Source organism: Telopea speciosissima, chromosome 2 (genome assembly GCF_018873765.1).
Source record: "Telopea speciosissima isolate NSW1024214 ecotype Mountain lineage chromosome 2, Tspe_v1, whole genome shotgun sequence".
Taxonomy (NCBI): Eukaryota; Viridiplantae; Streptophyta; class Magnoliopsida; order Proteales; family Proteaceae; genus Telopea; species Telopea speciosissima.
Genome location: NC_057917.1, coordinates 15,653,021 through 15,673,896, shown reverse-complemented (window position 1 = coordinate 15,673,896; position 20,876 = coordinate 15,653,021). Strand labels below are relative to the sequence as shown.

The following is a 20,876-nucleotide window of genomic DNA, read 5'->3' as shown; positions in this document are numbered from 1 at the left end:
TAAAAGGGGAGTATACAGAATCATTCAGGCCTTGGAGTTAGTGGTAAGAAAGGTCCAACCACCATTGCAACTGCAAACATTGTTGCACCATCCAATGACCTCAAAAATGTTGTATATAGCTCTTACCAGAGTTTCTAAACGAACAATAGGGAGATGGTCTCCCCTGGGTAATAAAATCTGCCAATAGTTAATTAGAATCCACCTCAGCACAAGATGATGCCCACATCACACAGCTGATTCTCAACCTTGCAACTCATAGTATTTTGCAAAGGAAATGCAAGGTGTTTTGAAGACGGCGAAGTAGTTTGACAACATTGTACATCTTTACCAGGTAATTCATGTATACTTCAGGTTCCCCTAATGCATTACATTTCCACTGTATACCTAAACTGCTTCAGCTTCTTTAGTCTATCTACACATGCCTACACGCATATGGTCCAAAGAACTTTTTGAATACCTCTTATCAAAGACCCAAACCAACACAAATATTTGAGTCTGAAAATGGGTTACATTCATGATTAAGGTCAAATACAGCACCAGAGAACATCTGTCCGGTCATACAAGAAGGCAATTAAGATATAACAAACAAAATTAAGAATATACGGAATAAATTTTAATACAAATACTCACACAGAGACAATGACCTTGGTATTCCCGAACTCAGCATAAGCAGATCCAGAAGCAGCATGTACAGCATCAGTCTTCAAAACTGCAAGTCATCAATGACTCAGGGTGCTTCTTTATGGTAAACCACAATAAAAAAATGAGTACTACTAAAATAAAACAAAAGTGAAGCTAGGGAATAAAAGAAAAAGGTTATAGCATCTCGGTTCAAGTCTTGAGTGTCGGAATCTTCTAAAAGATTAGAAAAAAATATTGAGGGTGTACCCAGCACACAAGGCTCCTGCCATTGCGGGGTCTGGGGAGGGTCATAAATTAAATAAGGCTAAAGGTTCCATGCATGGCTGTGTACCATGCACAGTCCTATCCCCCCCCCCCCCCACAAAGGGGTCAAAAAGAAAAATCCCTCCCCCCTATTTGACTCATCATAATCCCCATCCCTCTCACGCAATCGTGCATGAAAACCGCCCCTTTAAAATAAATTCAAAATAAGCATAAATAGGATTCCTTTTGATGAATCTTGTAACGAGACATGGCCACAGCAAACAACAAAATAAGGTGGTTCGGTCAAAAATCAAAATTCATTGTTGTCTCAACTAAGCAGTTATGGATGAATTGACATTTCCATAGGATTGGAAATCAAAGGTCAAATCCTATAGAGATACACTGTTTGAATACACAAATGAGGATGGGATCTCTTTGGAGAAAATGAGCCCTACCCAATCTTTGTACAATGCAAGTTATCGTTAGCTTTGTCCTACTTGTAAAGTATCCTCTTCACCGATCCAAAAGCCAAAGAACCTCATAGTTTCTGTTGCTTGGTAAAACAATTCAACATACTTTTCAATGTTTCATTTCATATGCACCCAATACATAACGAGATAAAAATCAACAAATGAGGATAACAATTCAACGTACTTTTAAATGTTTCATATGCGCCCAATACATAACGAGATAAAAATCAACAAATGAGGATTTAATTCACAGTCTGCATTACAACAATCTTAATAGAGAACTTTCTTCAAGTGAGGGAAGACATGTACCCAACCTTCGTATAGGATTAATACAATGTGTAAATGACTAACAGTAATTTGTAGAAAGGAGGTCATTAGCCTCTGATTGGTGATCCTGCATGCATGACCTTCTATGCCAAAATTGGGAGTACATTTAATAAGCTGAACCTAACTATCAATCTTTCACATTCTTTTGAGTGTTTGAAACTTTATGGTCAACACTCCAAAAATGAGTATCCAGACTGTATGGTTAAGTCCCTTGGACGGGTTGAATTTCATTCTTGGAAATCTTCTTGTGATGCCTACTGTTGCCTCCTGCCCACAATAAGTCCATCAAGTTTAGGAATGAAATTATGGATCATATCCATAGGCTGTAAAAACCATCATGCCAGAGACCTCACCCAGAATCAAATGCACCAGCACAATTAGGTAAAGGTCACTCTCAAAAGTTTATAACTAAACACCATCTTTACCGCCGCTCAAGATAAAACTTTGAAGTTTTCGAAATGCATAAAACCTGAGGTGCTTATATTATGAAAGCTGATCGTTCAGGATACAAATAGAAAGAGCATGGGCTGATAGAAATTAAATTGCAACAAAAAGAGAAGTCCGTGACTCTTTGTGTTCAAGCTTTCAGAATTAAGGTTTTTCCACATATCAAAGTTATGGAAAGAAGTACCTGTAAATTGCATCTTAACCCATACATGAATTAATAAACTATAGTGATTCCAACATGTCAGCTTGAACTACACAGTATTCTTCCACCTCAAACTTCCCGACAGTTTTTTTTTTTGTAATTTCTGTAACAATAAAGAGGAGCAGAATTAAGGTCACCACAGCCAACCTTATTTCTACTTGTATGATTTTTCATGGAAGAGCATTCACAACAAAATAAAAGGGAAGCAAACCCCCAAATATTCAAGGAATATCTTTGTACATTCTCCATAGGCAACAAATCTGTAATCACATTGTGAGAGAGAGAGAGAGAGAGAGAGAGAGCCACGCCAAATCCCATTGCCTCTGTGAGCCACTCTTTTCTATTGATACAGGCACATAGCGCACAGGAATACCTAACAAGACCAAATATGTTGCAAACTCAAGCATGCACAAAGTAAAAACAAACTACTAGTTCAGTGGACATCCAGAAATAATAGTCTATAAACAGAAATAGCAACGAACAACATCAAATATCACATGGACACCAACCCATGATATAATATTCATAATCTCAACAAACTCTAATTATAGTTTCGCAAAAGATGCACCTAGCCCAATCGAGAGAGCAACAAAGTAAAATCCACAAACCCAAAATAGAGTAATCACCAAAGGAACTAAGCAACCAAATAATACCCATCTTATCAGCCAAAAATACTCGAACAAATGAAGGCTTAAAACAGAAAAACCACACCAGAAAGGGAGGAATAAAGAGAACATACATGCAGGCCTGCACTGATGGAAGCCTCGGCCATCTGGACGAACCCAATCGACATCTTTGAAGATGGGTGTCCTCGTTTTCTGATTCGGAGACGGCGAATACGTCGATGGAACCGTTGCAGCCTTTCCGGCCATCTTAAGAGACTTTTGCTTAGTTTGGCAACAATGAGACAAGACAGAGAATGCCTCTCTCTCCCTCTCTTTCAAGTTTCAATCTCAGAGTTCTTTTCGGCATTTCGCCATTCAAACGAAACTAAACACTAGGTAGTGTAACAGGTTATGAAATTACATAAATACCCTTATATAAAGAGAGAACGCTTTGAAAGTCTGAACTTTTATGGCTCAAACAATCAATCGGGCTTGGGGAAGAAAGGTAGAAAAAACCCTAACGAGTCAGCCTTGTGCATGAGACTGCGATGAGCTCCGAAACAGCAATGGAACCTTCAAAGGGAATGAAAATGGCAGCTACGAGCGCTACTGCTAGGATTAGGGATTCGGCTACACAATTCAAAAGGTGGGGGAGAAAATACCCATTTCTCAGATACGGGCTACCAATGATTTCACTCACCGTCCTTGGGGCTGGTGGTCTCGCCCACCTCTTGCAAGGCAGGTCAGTATTTTCTGTTCTAATTTCTAAGCTTCAATGCCTTCTCTGATTTAACAATTTCCAATTCTTAAGATTTTCACCGTCATTCCGTCTATGAGTCGATCTTCCCAAAATTAATTTTATGTGAAGATCTAAATCCCATAAATTTTAGAATGAAATTTTATTTGAAGATCATATCATGTAGTAAAGCCACATCATATGGATCATCTAAAGTGGTTTTTTAGCGGTTTATTATTCTTTCAATGACTAATGCATCTCTAACGTTGCCTTCTGAATTGATTTTGAACTTTTAGTTCAGTAAAGATGTGGCAAAGGTGAAAGACGATCAAGAGTGGGAGATCATTGAGACCAGAAAAGCATTGTCAAGAACCGGACCTGTGAAAAGTTATGAGCCCAAGAAGATTTCACTGGAAGATGAGCTTAAGGTAGTTTTGAACTTTATGACCGTATTATGTGCATACTTTTTCTTTTTCACATGCTTTATCACTATATTGTTTGATGCTTCTGGAATGAAGCTTAATTGATCTGTCTCTCTCTCTTTTACAGGCTTTGCAAGAGAAGGTTGACATAAACAACTATGAGTATAAGAGAATTCCGCGGCCAAATGAAGGCAAGTCAAGCACAAACTAGTTCCATTTCGAACTGTTCATTTTTTATGGTGCAAAAGCATTGCAGTGATATTAATTAAAATTCACAATAAAGAATGTATTTCAGAATTAGATATCATATTATGTTCAAGGTAGCACTAGCTGGGGTCCCAAGAGAGGCCCGAGCGCAACGTCTTCATGAGTTAAGTGTTCCCGCTCTTGGAGCTAGGTCAACATTTTTTTCTCCCCCCCCCCCCCCTTCTCCTTCCAGTTTTGATGGGTTCCTTCAATTGATCATCAAGTATTTGGTATCTCTGTTTCTTCTTCACGACTTTTCATCCTTTTTCTTTTATGAAATTTACTGTTCTTAATTGGTTTGAATCTAGCGATGGGTGGGTACTATTTGTGGTACCCGACAGGGAAAGAGTGGTGGAGGGTGGAGTTTTGTACTCTCTATTCAACATTTATGGCTTTGCATGTCAGTTGGCTTTGTGGAGTTGCTTGGGGATGAGTGGGCTGAGTAAGGAGGTGGTAAAATAGTTCAGGACCAGGTGGAGGTTCCCAAGGGTGCTCTTTGTCATGGACCACCGTAAGTTCTCAACTTAGTTTTCGTGTTGGACAAGCAGGGGAAGGCGCACAACACTTTGAGAGAAGAAGTAGGAGGAGGAATACATGGGTCCCATAGTCTTTACATTACAAAGAAAAGCAAAAATATAACGATGACTAACAAGTTATCGGTTACACAAAGGACACATGGCGGATAGTAAACATAGTTGAAGAGTAACTCCCCTCCCCTGCAGGAGAGAGGATCCAGACTCATCCTTCATTAGATATTTGAAGATGATATAATCTATGGCAATGGGCATTAGACTTGTCAAATACCTCAGTGGTGCAACTCAGACAACAGTTGAAGCCCAACCATGCAAAATAAATCTCCAAACTCCGGATTGGGTCGAACTTCATATATTTTTGGCAGGTTATTACTGGACGAAGCATATTATTTTGGTACATTAAAATGCATATTGAGCTGAGATTTGTGCTTACATTCTTGTTTCCTATGGTAACTACCAAACCAAATGTATGCATTGTCGTCATCTCGAAGAATGGATGAAGAGAATTATCCGCTATTCAGGGACAAAACCATTAGAAAAATGATTTACAAAAGGATCAAATCTCTCTCCTGATAGTAGCATGTGATGGGGGGGGGGGAGGGTAGAGGGGACCAAACGTGGCTTCAACCTTTGCTCAAAAGCAATCATGCAGTTTAATAAATGTTTCAAGTTCTCTTCAACTGTAAATGTATTTTGGTGGTAATCTTGTCGAAGGGAGAGATTTCTTCGCATATGTTCCTGTAGGTACTTGATGTTTTCAACTCATGCTTCATCTCTTCCCAAGTCCTAGGTTCACGTCTTCTAACTTTGAGTCTCTCTTCATGGAATTTCCCCCATTATCTAGCATGACCAGTCAATTGGAAGTAAACAAACCTAAGCTTTTTAGCTCCTCTGTTGGGTTGTACCAGTCAAAATATTCCTCTAGAGAATGTAACCAATTAAGGAATAGGAATGGATCCCTCTGTCCAGCAAAGTAAGGAACTTCTAGCTTCATCTTCCTTGTATTAAACAGGAGGTGATAAGCTCTAATACCAAATTGGTGGAGGGTTGATAGAAAGAATCCTTAAACCCTCCCGGATAGGATCCCAAGTCAAAAATCTCCACTCAAATAGAAACCCGAAAATTGACTGAAAACTTGACTCGCAAAATATCAGTAATCAAAACAAAGATCAGAATAGAGATTCACCTTCCAACTCACCAATCCTAATCATAGTTGTCATGGCGTCGCCATGGCGACGCCATGGCGTCCTAGCGCTGGAGAGGGCTGCATGGCGACCTACGCCATGGCGACCCTCTTTGATTTCTTCTTCCTGACTCTCTTTCCCTCTTCGATTTCTTCTTCCTGTCTTCGATTTCTTCTTCCCTCTTCGATTTCTTCTTTCCCTCTTCAATTTCTTTCGATTTCTTCTTCGATTTCTTCTTCCTGTCTTCTTTCCCTCTTCGATTTCTTCTTCCTGTCTTCTTTCCCTCTTCGATTTCTTTCGATTTCTTCTTTCCCTCTTCGATTTCTTCTTCGATTTCTGAATTTTCTTCTTAAAACTTGAGAAACAATAGAGAAAAAATAAAACATGGCTTGAGTATACATCTATTAACACATTAAAAATAGAGAAAATAAAAAATAAAACATGGTCGACATGCTCGCCATGGCAACGCCATGGCGGGCGACATGTCGATATATCGACGTGACACCCCTCCACCGACTTGGATCGCCGTGACGCCGTGACAACTATGATCCTAATAGTGATAGGACTGACAAATTACAGGCAGCAACAATGGCAGAAAACAAAGGACTATTTACTTGAGTATTGATGGAGAAGAATGAAGAAGAAGAAGAAGGAGAAGATATGACTAAGCATCCCACGTAACCTCGACTGGAATCCCACCAGCCATTAATGGTATCCCATCACATAGCACCGCATCTTACTGCCATCTGAGTCTCATAGAATAAAAGAAAAGGCTCAAGCCAAAATCTTATTAATCAAATTGGTGTACAAGGCTGTAGCCCCTTACAAACTTATATAGGAGACTCAAAAACAGACTCAAACACTAAAAAAGAAAGGCCTAACCCAATCCTTAATAAAAAAGGTAACATAAATTGATTAGGAAATTAAAATAATGAAAGAACTGGCTCAAAACAGGACTCTAACTAAACTAATGAAGTAAATCCCGTTTTTCGACTTTCTACCTATTGCGTCAAGAAACCTCCAATCCAGTCCGCCTGGGATGAACCTGCAAAAAACCGAGTGAGCAAAGGAGAGCCGGTGTGGCTCCGGCCGAGGATTCTCCGATGCCCAAGTCAGGTCTCCAAAGCAACAGGGTTTTAACTTAGTGGAAAGATAGATGGCGTTTGAGCCTCATACCTGAGTATTTATAGTGTGGCCTTGGGCGGTTATGGAGAGAGTCCTTGTAAGGAAAGAGTCTGATTTAGGTGGGAGAGCTTGTGCCGGAGTTATATTTGGAAGTGGACTCTTTTCATGGTAAGAGTCCTTAGTTGAGTGGGATACGGTTCCGCTAGTGGATGACGGTTGATCCCAGCTGACTCACCATATCTCATGATCTTCGGGATGAAGTGACATGGCTTCGTGATTTGTGTGGATACGGTTATCGTTCCGTTATAGGGTTTAACAGGGAGATCCCACCCTTTGCGCTGGGCTGACCCTATGCTAGGCCGACTGCAAGGCCTCGACCCGAGTGTGGGTACTCGGTTCCCTTACCGGGGGGTTGTCTTGTCATCTGAGTGTAGACCATGCGAGTCTTCCTGGTTCTCCAATCTTGAACCTGGGACCGAGTGAGAGTACTCGGTCTTTGACCAATGGCGCTTTATCATCGTAGGCCAAGTGTGAGTACTCGGCACCCCTTCGACGTGGACTGAGTGTGAGCATTCGGCTCCCCTGCGTCGTGAGTTGAGTGTGAGCACTCAGCACCTCTTCGTCGTGAGCAGAGTGTGAGCACTCAGCTCCCCTGCATCGTGGGCCGAGTGTGAGCACTCGGCATCCCTTTGTCGTGGGCTGAGTGTGAGCACTCGGCACCCCCTCATCATGGGCCGAGTGTGAGCACTCAGCTCCTCATCGCCCTCCCAGGGCGAGCTGCTGGTTTGAACGTATTCAGCATTGACTGGGTCATGGCTTGGTCCGACCGGTTATTCTTCCTCCGTCCTTGGTTGGCAAAGTTTCGCTCTTCTATTGGTCCATTATTTCTGGATTCATCACTACCCATATTTTAGGTTCATTAAATTGGTCAATTACAAAGTAAATCCATGGAATCAAAAGTCCAACACCTACAAAACCCAACCCAAAGCTTATTTTCAATAAAATAAGCCCTTCAGGGTGACGTATCTGCATCAGCATGCCACAATATGCTTAGCCAGAATTGGCTGAACCTGAAGTTAAATATTGAATCACCCGGAGCTTCTTGTTGTCATCATGATTATGAGGCCGTACGTCTGAAGAAGATCAAATTCTATCAAGTAGAAAAAACCAAAAAAGAAGTAGGGCTGTCCATGGATTTGGGCTATCAGGTTTTATGGGTGTGAGGGAATTGATTGGAGTCAATTAGAGAAAGTTTATTGGGGTATCAATTGGTAGACTTGGGTGGTTTACACGAAATTGGGGAAGTTACAAAAAGGTTTTTATTGATGTAGATTTCTGCTATGAAATATTTTCAAATCAAAATAATTTTATTGTGTTAACATTTATGGGGTCCAAATTGGAATTTGGTTTTTTTTAAGGCTCATTTAAGTTTTATATTAATTTCTTATTTTTCACATCATTGATCGGGGGAGCTGTAAGAATACAGTCTCAAAGAATCTCATTTTACCAATTATTGCATCCTCCATTTCACTGTTTTTGTATCGAGTGTTATTAGGTGGTTTAGTTTACTTGGGATGAAGTAGTCATCTTAGCGTTTTTTAAGCTTTTGGCCTGGTGCTCCTATGAAGGATAAAATGTTAGAATTCTAAATATGGGTTTTAGGATGTACTCCACATGATTTTAATGAATTAAGTTTATTGGTTAATAGATCTATAACTATGAAACAGTACTTATGTTACATCCACTCTCTCTCTCTCTCTCTCTCGTGATTGAAGTGTTTTATCTCCATTGCTGTTTTTAGGAACAACACTGATTGTGATGTTGGATTTCTCTGACATAGGTGGAGAAAAAGAAAGCTAGGTTGTTGATTTCAGAAGGTGGCTATTTTATGAAGAATATGTGAAGTCCACCAAGGATACGGGTTAAAGACGGGAAGCAGTTGCCATGAAGTTACAAAATCAAGTTGCAGTAGATTTAGTGATCTCAATAATCAACTACTTGTTGCATTGCTTGGGTTATGTTATTTCAGAAGTTAAATCTCTCCCTCCCAGTTTCATTGAATAGTCATGCAGTTGGAATGCTTGGCCAAGTTTTCTTTATGCTTGCACAGATCAGCACCATAGGAAGTGGCCAATGTTAGCTTGGTATGCTGAACAAGCACCAATTGCAGGTATTGTTTCCTTCAACGTGAAGACAATCTTTCCATTTCATGGTCTTCTTTTTTTACTTTTTTTTTTGGGGGGGGGGGGGGGTGGGGGAGGGGTTGTAGCTTGTGGTGTTCTTCCTGGTTTAACCCAACCACAAATGAGCTCTATCGCACTTCTCTGTTTCAATACCAGTTTGAAACCGGGAAAATGACAGGTTCCATTTCAATCCTGATTGGTTTGCTGGTCCTGTCCTGATTAGCTTTAGAATTATGGTCAACGTTCACATTTTTAGTACTTTTTCTCAATATTATTTTGACAATTCAATTTGTTTTTCATGTTGAAGTTTTCAAATTCTCAACAAATTTTCCCCCCAAAAAAATATATCTCAACAAATTTCCATACCTGGTTGCTGTTATTTTTTTTTCTTTTCGTTTTTATTTTTTTTATTGCAAGATCTATTACTTCTTGTTAAACGTGTCGAACATTGTTAATTGGATCCAAATATACATATGAAACTAGAATCTGTGAGTCCTTCGATATCGAAATGGATTGATGTCGATTAATCGAATCAAACCCAAGCCAGATCTGCCTATTTATGGTCTAAATCTGTTTTATTTACAGCCTTATAATAGTTAACTTCGATGTAAATAACCTGTTTAGAAACGTTTAAGCGTGGGGCCTACCTGTCCACAAAATTTCAGTTTCATCCAATCAGCCTTGTTGTAGAACTAGATTCTTGTCCATATGAACAACATTTTGAAGAATTACTATGTTGGAATGCACCTGTTCAAATGGTCTTTCTTCACTAGTCTAGTCATTTCATTTATTTTGATTGTGAAAAGAGCAACTACTTCCAAAGAGAGGAGAAAACCTTTGCTTGTTTTTTCATAGTTGTCTGGAATTGATATATAAAAAGAAGGGATCTCACTCCTTTAGGATAATAGAAGTCCCCACCATATGAAATGCACGTATGAATCCAAAACATGGATTCAAGTATTGGGATTGGATCGAAGCATACAATGACAAGTCTAAAGATGTAATTTTGCAAGAACCTCTGATGATCTGATGCCGCCTCACATCACTTTCATCTCTGTGTTCCAAGGGCAGAACCGCTCTCGCTCCTTGTATTTGCAGCGGCTTTACATCCATGACAAAGGGAGATTGGGAAAAACTTCCATGGATACAAAGGTTACCTTCTTTATACATGTTGCTTCTTCCTAAGATTAATTTAATACATTGCAGACCACATTTCAACTCTCTTTCTAAGAAACATCATTGGTGATTCATATATCTAGTTCAGTTCTATATCATTTTGTCCTCTCTTGATCTTAAGTGTTGTATCTGACCTTACAAAATGGGGATCAGTTATTCTCTATCAAAATCACTTATCCGTTTTAAACATAGAGAAACCACAGGCACTACTAGTTCACAGTTTCACTCAAAACAGAGCTGGACATTTCACTCAAGTCATATTCTAAGAGATTTTCAAATTCTCATTAAACATATGTACTTTCTCCATTATCCCACTTATGTAGGACAATTTTTCTTCACATTCACCTTTGCAATCCAATAAAAATACTAATCTAAATACATAACTCTTCCAAATTAAAAATGCAAATGTTACTGTGCAAACCCTAGAATGACTATCTCTAATTCTTAATGTTATTCCCAAGATGTTATGGATTTCTTGTTGTGGGTATGTAAACATTTAGAGTATCAGCATGCAATTTGTAAATTTGGGAAACTAAGAGACCTGACCTCTTGCTTGATCAGTGTGGTGAAGTTTCAGAGACTGTCCTGCTCTCCTCCATGGTAAGTAATCCAATTGAATTGGGTTGTGGTTCTCTGACCTAAACCTGCTAACTAAGGCAGCGTTTGGTATGCATTCTTGGAATGCATTTTAGGTTGATTTTGCATTCTCGGATGATAAAAATAGTTGTTTTTATCGTTCCATACCAATGCTTTAAATTACTTAATTGCTCTTGATTCTCCAGATGTTGGAAGTTTGAAATTTTGAGGAGCTTTGTCGTGAAATTTATTGCCTTCTTCCCATGAACAATAAGGTGTCAGCCAATGAAAAAGACTGCAGAAGAGAGGTTACAACTTGACTGTTAGAAACAGATTTTCCCAATATTTAATTATAAGCTTCTTGGCAGCCGAAATAAACATAAGCTACATAATAATTTTTCACTAAGGATACAATCAATATACTATTTTAGGTGGCACAGACCAAAATTAGCAAGTAGTAAAGAATCTCAGCTAAACATTTTTCTTTGTCCCTTATACATGTCTAGATATTGAAGAAAATAAAACTTGTAATTAGAGAAATTTATTGATATAGTCATACATGTTCCCAATATCACTGCAAATACACACACAACTGATACAAAGAGAAAAAGAAAGGGGAAAGGAACAATAGAACAGGAAAATCATTCAATCCCTATGTGTAATTTTCCAAGTCCACATACAAAAATTAAATCACAGAGTTAAATTTTCACCTGAAGACAGACTTACTAGAGAGGGAGACTCATTAAAGTATTTCACTCTCCCTCTCTCTCTCTCTCTCCAGACAAACATAGAGGCAGACACCACACTTAAAAGGTTAATAAGGTAAATAGAAGAATGGAAAAATGTATCAAATTGCACTTGGAGGTCCAGGCTCGAAGAGAGGTGGACAGCAGCTTGTAAATAAGCCACAGCAACAGAGAAACCACAAACTGCAAATTAGGAAAAACCAAATGTCTTTAGAGAGGAAATTTGGTAAGAAAGAGATTCAAAGTTCTTTGGAGTAGTTTCTGTTGACTAGAGAATAAAGCATAAGAAAAAAAGATAAAACTTTACCATGAACCCAAGAGATCACCTTCTGGTGGTGGAGGAGATGGTGGAGGTGGTGGTGGAGGAGCCGGTGGGAGCAACGGTACTTCGAGTTCAGGACCCGGTGGTGGAGGTGGAGGTGGTGGTGGTGGTGGTGATGGTGGTGGTGGTGGTGGTGGTGTTGGTGGATCCATCAAAGAATTGAAGAAACAAAATGAAGGAACCTGGAACTAATGAAGTATTGATGTTATTTCACTGAATCTGGTATTTCTGGTTTATTCTTTGATCTTTGGATCTTAGTTGAATATGCACCTAATGGTGACCTTAAAGGGTAATGAAAAATATAGTTTGTTGGTTTGGTGCACCTATGTGCATGCATGCTCCATCTACCATTTCCTCTGTGCATACATGCTGCTCCATCTACCATTCAATGGGTAGAACTCACTACCTCATTTTGTTTCAGAGGGGTTGCCCTCTCTTAATCAATGGTAATGGAAAGTCAAAACAGTGCTTATGTATTACACAGAGCTGAAACCGAGAAAAAAAAAATTGCTTCAATTGGAATTTAATGTAAAAGTGTGGAACACCCTCAGGATTTAATCATCTTAGCAGAGAAAAAAAAATACATTAATCAAAATAGAAGAGTAAGAAGTCATTTTCTTCATTTTTGCCTTGCTTTAGTAATGTTTTTGGGAGTTTGGTTCCTGCACACACAAGTGAGAGGCAACCATCTGTCTTATTTTTGTCATTTAACATGATTGACTCTGAGATGTACGTTCACCTGCACCGAGCAGATCATCCATTTCCATTTTTTTGAATGGCAGATGTTTCCTAAGATGTCAAGTGGGAAACAGCACCAATGAAAGGGCAGGAGATGAAGGAGATCCAGTAATAAGGGTCTTACATTTTTGTCAGCTATGGGTCATTATGAGTAGAGTTCGGATCTATTCCCCACTTGGGGACGGTGGTCACAGTTCTGAATTCTCCATGGGGTGTGGGTCCCACCACCTAAGAGATGGGTCCACAGTCCATGGAGGGTTGGGATCTGTCCCCACTGCTTCTCACCTGAGTAGCTGATCCCAACTCAAGTCAGGGGGTAGGAGAAGAAATACTCACTCCATGAGTCCAAGTCAAAAGTCATGGGGATCTTTTTCCTCTTTTCTTTTTTTTTCAAATAATTCAAGACGTCACAAACAGAATCAACATCCAATCATTCGACTACTACGGTGTCGTGTCTTGCATCTATCACCCACATTTTGGGCAGTGATTGGAAGCCCACGAAAATAAAAGAAAAAGCAAACATACAGAATTTGGACGGTCATCTTGAATCTTTCACATTTTTTTTCTTTCGCGTTTGGAAAGTTAGCGGTGGAGAAAAAAGACATGGAAATTTTGAGATGATATATGGCATCCTAGTCCTCGGTCCCCCACTCCCCATTACCAACCAAGGTGTTAAAAAATCAAATCAGAATTTTGTCGAATTTTGGCATTTGTGAAGTGGAACTTGACTGCTCATGATTTCTATTTATGCTGATACGATACTGTGGATGGTATTTGTGAGCAGGCATTGATTCATACATATCTTCGTTTCTGACAATTATGTCCTCGTAGTTACTTTTTTTTTTTTGTTGATAAGAACAGCAGTCATTTTACTAAAAAAAACTAATAGAAAACAAAGTGATTGTCTTGCGCATAAGTGGCAAGATTAAGACCTGTAGCTAGACACAGGTTATCCTTATACATGGTAAAGATATTGTTTTGACTTCTATCACTTATATACATTAAATCTTTAATATAATTATAAGGCCACGGATAGTTAGAAGGGGATGAAAGAGCATTGACTATGGATATATTTGTGCACCAAATCTCCTTTATCTCCATGCTTAACTACGCTGCATGATCTAAACCTGTCCTAATACTGTACAATTCAGATTCCCAAGTTGACGATGATTCCATTTTCCCTGCAGCAAAACACAAAAACCTTCCATCCGACAAAAAAATGTACGACTAGCCTCCCAGTCTTACTCCTGGAGTCTGGGTTCCTGCACACATTAAAATAGGGTATTTAAATTGAGGAATAGATGACAAATTTTTTAAATCATAAAAATTGTCTTTCATAATAGGTACATCATCGGAATAGAGGGGGGTGGGGTAAAGTTATAAATCCGCTATCCATCGAGTCACTTGGTTTATTACCCATAAAGCATTTGGTTTCTCAGAACCAAACAAAACTTTGTTCCTGGCAAACCAAATAAAATAACAAGTAATAATAAAAACCTCAAAAAACCAAATATAAGAGGCCTTATCTAGCTGTTTAGAAGATAGAAAATTAAAGCAAAGGTCGCTCAAGGATTTGTAGACTAGAGATTCAATACGTAGACCAAGAGGTCCAACCACCCAAATATGTTTGACCCAATCGCAGGAAAGGAATAGATGCCAGTAGGATTCAATACAATTTCTACAGAAGGCACAGTATGGGTCGATCTGACACCATTTTGAAACAGTCGCCTTGACCGGAAGTCCTGCATGTAGCAAACGCCAGAAAAAAATTTTAAATTTGGGATGAAGCTTCAGTTTCCAAAAGAAGTTCCACCAAGAGAAAAAACAAAGAGAATCGACAATCGGAGGAGTTAGAAGAAAAATAGCAGCATGTTTAATATTAAATTTACCGTTTTTGGCTAAAGAGCACCACCAACTATCATTAGAATCATTTAAATCGTAATTAAAAATCACGGGGTGCAAGCTAGTCGGAATCATGGCTTTAACAGAATTGCGAGTGAAATTGTCAGCAGTGTTAATTTGGGAGATGGTGACCTGTTTGTTTCTTATGGATAGCTCAGATTTGGAATAATTAATAAGATTGTTTGGAAATGATTTATTCCATTTATCAATCCAAAAGAAAGTGGTCTCCCCATTTCCCAGCTTTCTAATAACCATTTTTTTAAGAGTGGGAATGATATGGGAAATACTATTCCAAATTTGTGAACCTTTCTTGGATCTGGTGGTCAGGTCGAAGAACGACGTCTTCGAAAAATATTTTGCCTTGAGTGTTTTGGCCTAAAGCGAATTAGGTTCAGTGATAACCCTCCATCCAAGTTTAAGAAGCAGAGCCTTATTATGGTGTTCAGCCAAAACCAAGTCCTCCCTGGGATTTAGGACGACACATTTTATCCCACGCAATCAAAGTAGAGTTTCTCTTACCTTGCTTATTTCCCAACCAGAACTTGAGACAGACAGAGTCAATATCCCTGAGCAGTTCATAATAAAAGCAGGTGTAGAGGCTAATACCGATTGGATCAAAACCCTACGACCTGCAAAGGATAATAAGTTCGATTTCCAAACCGTCAACTTCTTTTTCATTCATTCCACTACCCCGCTACATTCCCTCACCTTAGACCTGCATGGAAAAAGGTTAGTCCCTAGATACTTAGAGTTATCCCCCATCTCTTTAATTCCAAGAAGGTTAGAAAGTGCCACTTTATCAGAAAAAGGAACGTTTCTGCTAAAGTGTATACCACTCTTAGCAAGGTTGATTTCCTGACCTGAAAGGTCAGAAAAAAGATCAAGAATCGCTTTAATGGTCGGCAAATATTCTGAAGAAGCCCGACAAAAAATAAAAATGTCATCGGCAAACAAAAGATGAGTAATTTCTGGGGCCCCACGAGAAATCTTCACCCCTTGAAAAAGATTCAAATCACGATAAGCAGAAATCAAACGGGATAGTACTTCTAAAGCAACAATGAAAAGATAAGGGCTAAGAGGACATCCTTGACGAAGTCCTCGAGACACAGAAAAATGGCCAAATGGGCTCCCATCCAATTTAATAGAAAAGGAAGAGGTCGAAATAAGAGAATTGATTAGATTCTTCCAATGGTTTCCAAATCCCAAAAAATCAAACAGATAAGTTACAAGGCCCCACTCCAATTTGTCATAAGCCTTAGACATATCAATCTTGATAGCCGCAAAACCTATTTTACTCCTAGTATGTTTAAAAAAATGAAAAATTTCATGTGCCAGGATGATATTATTAGAAATTTGTCGTCCTGGAAGAAATGCAGCCTAAAAAGGTGAGATGATAGACAACAATAAGGGTTTCAATCTGTTGGCAATTATTTTTGAAAGAAATTTGTAAGTTACATTACATAAACTGATTGGTCTGAAATTGCCCACCTTATGTGCATTATCAAATTTAGGAATTAAACAGACCAAAGTGTGATTTGTTCCTGAGGGAATGGTTGCATCCAAAAAAAATTTAGAAACAAAGGAAATTAAATCATTTTGCACAAGATCCCAAAATTTTTGAAAAAACACAGCTTGAAAACCATCAGGACCAGTAACCTTGAAGGGTCCAAAAGAAAACACCACCTTTCTAATTTCCTGAACCGAAGGAATGGCTACTAAAGAAGTGCAATCTAGTTCATTAAACACTTTAGGGAAAAGAAATTCAATAAAAGTAGGATCCAAAGGATCAGAAGAGGTAAAATCGATTTAAGATGATCCGCAAATAACAAAGCCATAAGCTTAGGATCCTCAACCTGCTGACCAAGATCATTAATTAGAAAATCAATCCGCCTGGTTCGCAAGTGTATTTTAGACACAGAATGATAGAATTTAGTGTTCCTATCGCCATCCCTAATAAACAGTTGTCTAGATTTCTGAAGCCAAAACACTTCTTTAGCTTGAAATATCCACTGAAGACGATCAGTGATATGCTGAAGGGCCTGTCTATCAGGGGAAGCACTATCAATTAATTGGAGAAACGAATCAACAAGGGAGCATTTCAGGTTGGACACATGACCAAACACATCCCTATTCCAGCTGTGAATGGCATTCAAAAGACATGAAAGTTTGCAATTAATAGGGTCATGAGAATTTGCTTTTCCAATGGATGAATAAAACTCGGGGAAGGATGGGTGAAGAGTCCAAGCATCTTGGAAATGAAATATTTTTTTATAAGAAGGCCGGTTCCCAATAGTGGATAATAAAATAGGATTATGGTCAGATCCAATTGGGGATAATTTAGTGATGGAAGTATTAGGGAAAGCCGAGAACCAAGCAGGACATGCCAGAGCGCGGTCAAGACATTCTTTAATAAGCCGAAGAGGTTTTTGTCTGTTAAACCAAGTCAAGCGTGGTCCACGAAAAAAAATATCATCCAAAGAGAAGTCATGGATAAGATTGTGAAGGGCACGATTGGATAGAGAACTTCTGAAAGGAGTCCCACCAAATTTTTGCGCTGGCCTAAGAATTTCATTGAAATCACTAATAACACAAACCATTACATCCAACTGCTCAGAAAGGTGGATAGCTCATCCCAAAATGAAACTCTAGCTCCTGGATGTGGTGGAGCATAAATGCAAACAAGCCACAATAGGCGGTTAGAGTCATCCTGGATTTTAATGGCAATAAAGTGGTCAGAGTGCAATATGGAAAGTACATTAATCTGAGGTTTGACAAGGAGCCAAAGACCACCTTTCCTTCCCTTAGTACCGGAGCTACTAATAAAACAGCAAGAACAGTAAGAAGATAAAGACTAGTAGTTACTAAATTTAGAATGATCAGTGCATTTGGTTTCACACAAAAATATTATGTCTGGATGATGTTTGTGAACATGCAATAGTAGACATTTAATAGAAAATTTATTATTAAGACCCCTAATAGTCCAAGAAAGCAACAACATGATATAAAGGTAAGAGACGGCACAGTTAAAAAACATACAAAATCTAAACCGACAAGGTGAGAAGGATCTTGCCAACGCCTTTTGGTTAAGAATCCAGATGCTAACAGAGACACATAAAAGCATAACAAACAATAAACAAGAATAATTAAAGAAATCCACAAAGGAGGTAAAGAAACGTACCGGATTCAGTGACCGAGTACCCCCAGAAACTTCAGATGCCAATCCAGGTGGGATAAAGCTATCAGCAGCAAAACTGGCCGGAGAAAGAGAAAGGTTAGAAGACTCCTCCTCCATCCACGAAAGTAAGAACTGGAAGAAGGTGGTAGGATCATGGGAGGACTGAAGATAGTGAGAGAGGTTCGATTTTAATGAAACTAAATCAGCAGAAAAGGACGCAGGGGCAGGAGAAAAAGAAATTTTTCTTTTTTTGGAATAAACCTGTCCAATAGGCAACCCCGCAGAGAACTCAGAAGGTGGGCCAGGGGGAGTAGTAGCAGTCACCAGGTCAGACACCACACCAAAATGAGAGTCAAGATCTAAGGGCAAAGGGGAAAAGGGTTGAGCAGTAGAAGTAGGGTGTTCAGACTCGATGGTGTCCAAGATATCTCTTTCCTTGGGTAAAATATCAGCAGATAAAGAGTCAGATTTTGGTTCAATTAAAAGGGTATTGATAAAGGAGTCATCATTAGAGGCAGTGGGTGAGGAAGTAGGTAACAATGTTGTGGGTGCCACAGGGTTAGAAGCCGGACTGTCGAGAGGAAAATCAGTCATCAGATGTTGGAAACACCTAGCATTAAGACCAAAAGATGGGGAAACAGGGCTAGAACAGTCAATTCCCTCCCAGTCCATCGCAACATTAATTAAACCATCCACCGGGTTCAAAATAGCCATGCCATCACCATCCACTGGGTCCACATTCACATCTCTACGGACCACTGACTCAGGAGAGGAACCCGAATCAATTAAACATATAGTATCACTCTGTCTAACATTCTGCTGTTGATCCTCCAGGAGACCAATAAAATTAACCTTGAGATGGGAGGTGAGTGCTTGAGCAAACTGGCCCGTGAAAATGTCAGCCGAACTGGACCTTGCTGGTCCAAAAATGGTAGGACAGGAGGTAACATTGTGACAAATCCTGCCGCAGCGATTACATATCTTGAAAGCTTCATATTTAATAATAACAGGAACCAACTCTCCCCTGCATGTTCTGATTTTAGAGTGTAAGCAAAGTGGGCGTCGCCACTTAATTAATAATTTTACTCTGGCCACTGTTGGGGGAAGATCCAGATCGGAATCAAGATAAAGTAGTAGCACTTTGCCCACACAAGATACTGCCTGTTTAATGGCATCATAGGAGAAAGCATCCGATGGAATAGGACTAACTTGTGCCCAAATTGGAACGTAGTCACGTTCGGCCGCATACAAATCTTCATCAAAGTTGTGAGGAATTACATTAACAATATTATCCCCACACCACCATGGACTGAGAGACAGAATCTTATCACGGGCAGCAACTGAATTAAGCTCAATCATAAACCGGCCCTCATCTACAATAGAAAATGATAGTAACCCCAGTGGATGCCAGAGAACCGAGAAAAAGTCCTTCAACGTGGAGTTGGATGGCTGAGGGAAACCAACAGAGAAACCAAACAAAACCGGATTTCCATAGACAGAGATGACAGGCTCCTCATAAGCTCGGTTGTTTGGATGCAATAAGTCCTGAATAAACAACTGGGCACCTAGAGCATGTGGAGAAAAGGAAGAAGAAGAGAAATTGATTGCCCCTTTGTGCCTGTCCTCGTAGTTAGTAAATGTGCAGAAGATTTTTTTTTAAAAAAAACTGAAGCCGCATAGCTATATATCTACATGTGGGACAAAATTGAGGGTGGGCCTTGATGCATCGGGAAGGCTGGAAACAGTCTCTTTGTCACAGTAGAGGTAAGGCTGCATACATTATGATTCTTTTCAAACCCATAGTGGCGGGAGCCTCGTGCACTCAGTACAGCTTTTTTTTATTGCGATAAAATTCACGGTGACATTGTTAACTTTGTCATTGAATTTTTTTTCTTCTACCTTTCTTTTAGGGTCAACCATATCCTATTTACCTTTAGGGGCGCTGTTCTCAGTGCTGCAGCGCAGACTGCGCCCAGGCACATGGGGGTAGGTGCAATGACCATCCTGCCCCCTTACACAGGCTGCCCATGTGCCTGGGCGTAGTCTGCGCTGCAGCACAGAGAACATTCTCTCTAACCTTTATAACCGAAAAGGACTCTGCCCAATTGGTGATTGACTTTCGTCCAATTAGCCTTTGTAATGTATCCAATAAAATCTTTGCCTTCCAATATGTTGGGTACCCAGCCCTAAAATTAGACATGTCAAAGGCCTATGACTTAATTGAATGGGGCTTCCTTAGGGTCATCTTTGAATTTTTGGGGTTTGATCAACATTGGTATGATATGATCAATACCTTTTGTACTTGTTCCTTCTCTATCAAATTGGCTAATAGTTGCTTTGAATCCATTGACCCGTCTAGAGGAATTAAACAAGGATATCCTCTTAGCCCCTATCTCTTCATTACCGTGATGGAAGGTCTCTCTCGTCTTTTGAGAGTATATTGTGAATTGAATCTTTTTCGCGGTATTAGGATTGCTCAGTCAGCAACTAAATTGATTCACCTGCTTTTCGCTGACGAAACCCTCCTCTTTTGTCGAACCACTTTAGACGATGTCCTTACTATTAAAGCAATCCTCCATCTCTTTGATGATTTTTTCGAACGACAAATTAATTTGTCAAAGAGTGGTGTTTTCTTTAGATTTAATAATTCTCCCTCATTGTGTAAGTCCATTTTGACTACTCTTGAAATACAGGAAATGGCTTCCTCATCCAAATACTTGGGAACACTAATACTCCATCTCTTTGATGATTTTTTCGAACAACAAATTAATTTGTCCAAGAATGGTGTTTTCTTTAGATTTAATACTTCTCCCTCATTTTTGACCACTCTTGAAATACTAGAAATGGCTTCCTCATCCATATACTTGGGAACACTA

General features: G+C 39.4%; 3 protein-coding genes across 4 annotated transcripts in view; 1 reads left to right on the top strand and 2 right to left on the bottom strand.

The window, feature by feature from the left end:
* LOC122651644 (exosome complex component RRP41-like) overlaps positions 1–3,244 on the bottom strand; it is a 28,771-nt gene extending 25,527 nt beyond the window's left edge. For both annotated transcript variants that reach the window (XM_043845126.1, XM_043845125.1), the window contains exons 1-2: positions 3,071–3,244; positions 631–709 (exon numbers count right to left, since the gene is read on the bottom strand). In XM_043845126.1, coding sequence (XP_043701061.1) covers positions 631–709; positions 3,071–3,203 — 212 coding nt within the window. In that variant the 5' untranslated portion in view covers positions 3,204–3,244. The remainder of the gene's footprint in view (positions 1–630; positions 710–3,070) is intronic.
* Positions 1–20,876, bottom strand: part of LOC122651643 (receptor-like serine/threonine-protein kinase NCRK) — a 30,898-nt gene that overhangs the window by 160 nt on the left and 9,862 nt on the right. Inside the window, exons 11-13 of the mRNA XM_043845119.1 lie at positions 14,164–14,170; positions 9,410–9,422; positions 6,665–6,670 (exon numbers count right to left, since the gene is read on the bottom strand). The gene's annotated coding sequence lies outside the window, so the exon portion shown is untranslated. The remainder of the gene's footprint in view (positions 1–6,664; positions 6,671–9,409; positions 9,423–14,163; positions 14,171–20,876) is intronic.
* On the top strand, positions 3,423–4,335 carry LOC122651646. Its single transcript, XM_043845127.1, has 3 exons — positions 3,423–3,678; positions 3,974–4,100; positions 4,222–4,335. The coding sequence occupies exons 1-3, from the start codon at positions 3,485–3,487 to the stop codon at positions 4,303–4,305; spliced, it is 405 nt and encodes a 134-aa protein (XP_043701062.1). The 5' UTR covers positions 3,423–3,484; the 3' UTR covers positions 4,306–4,335.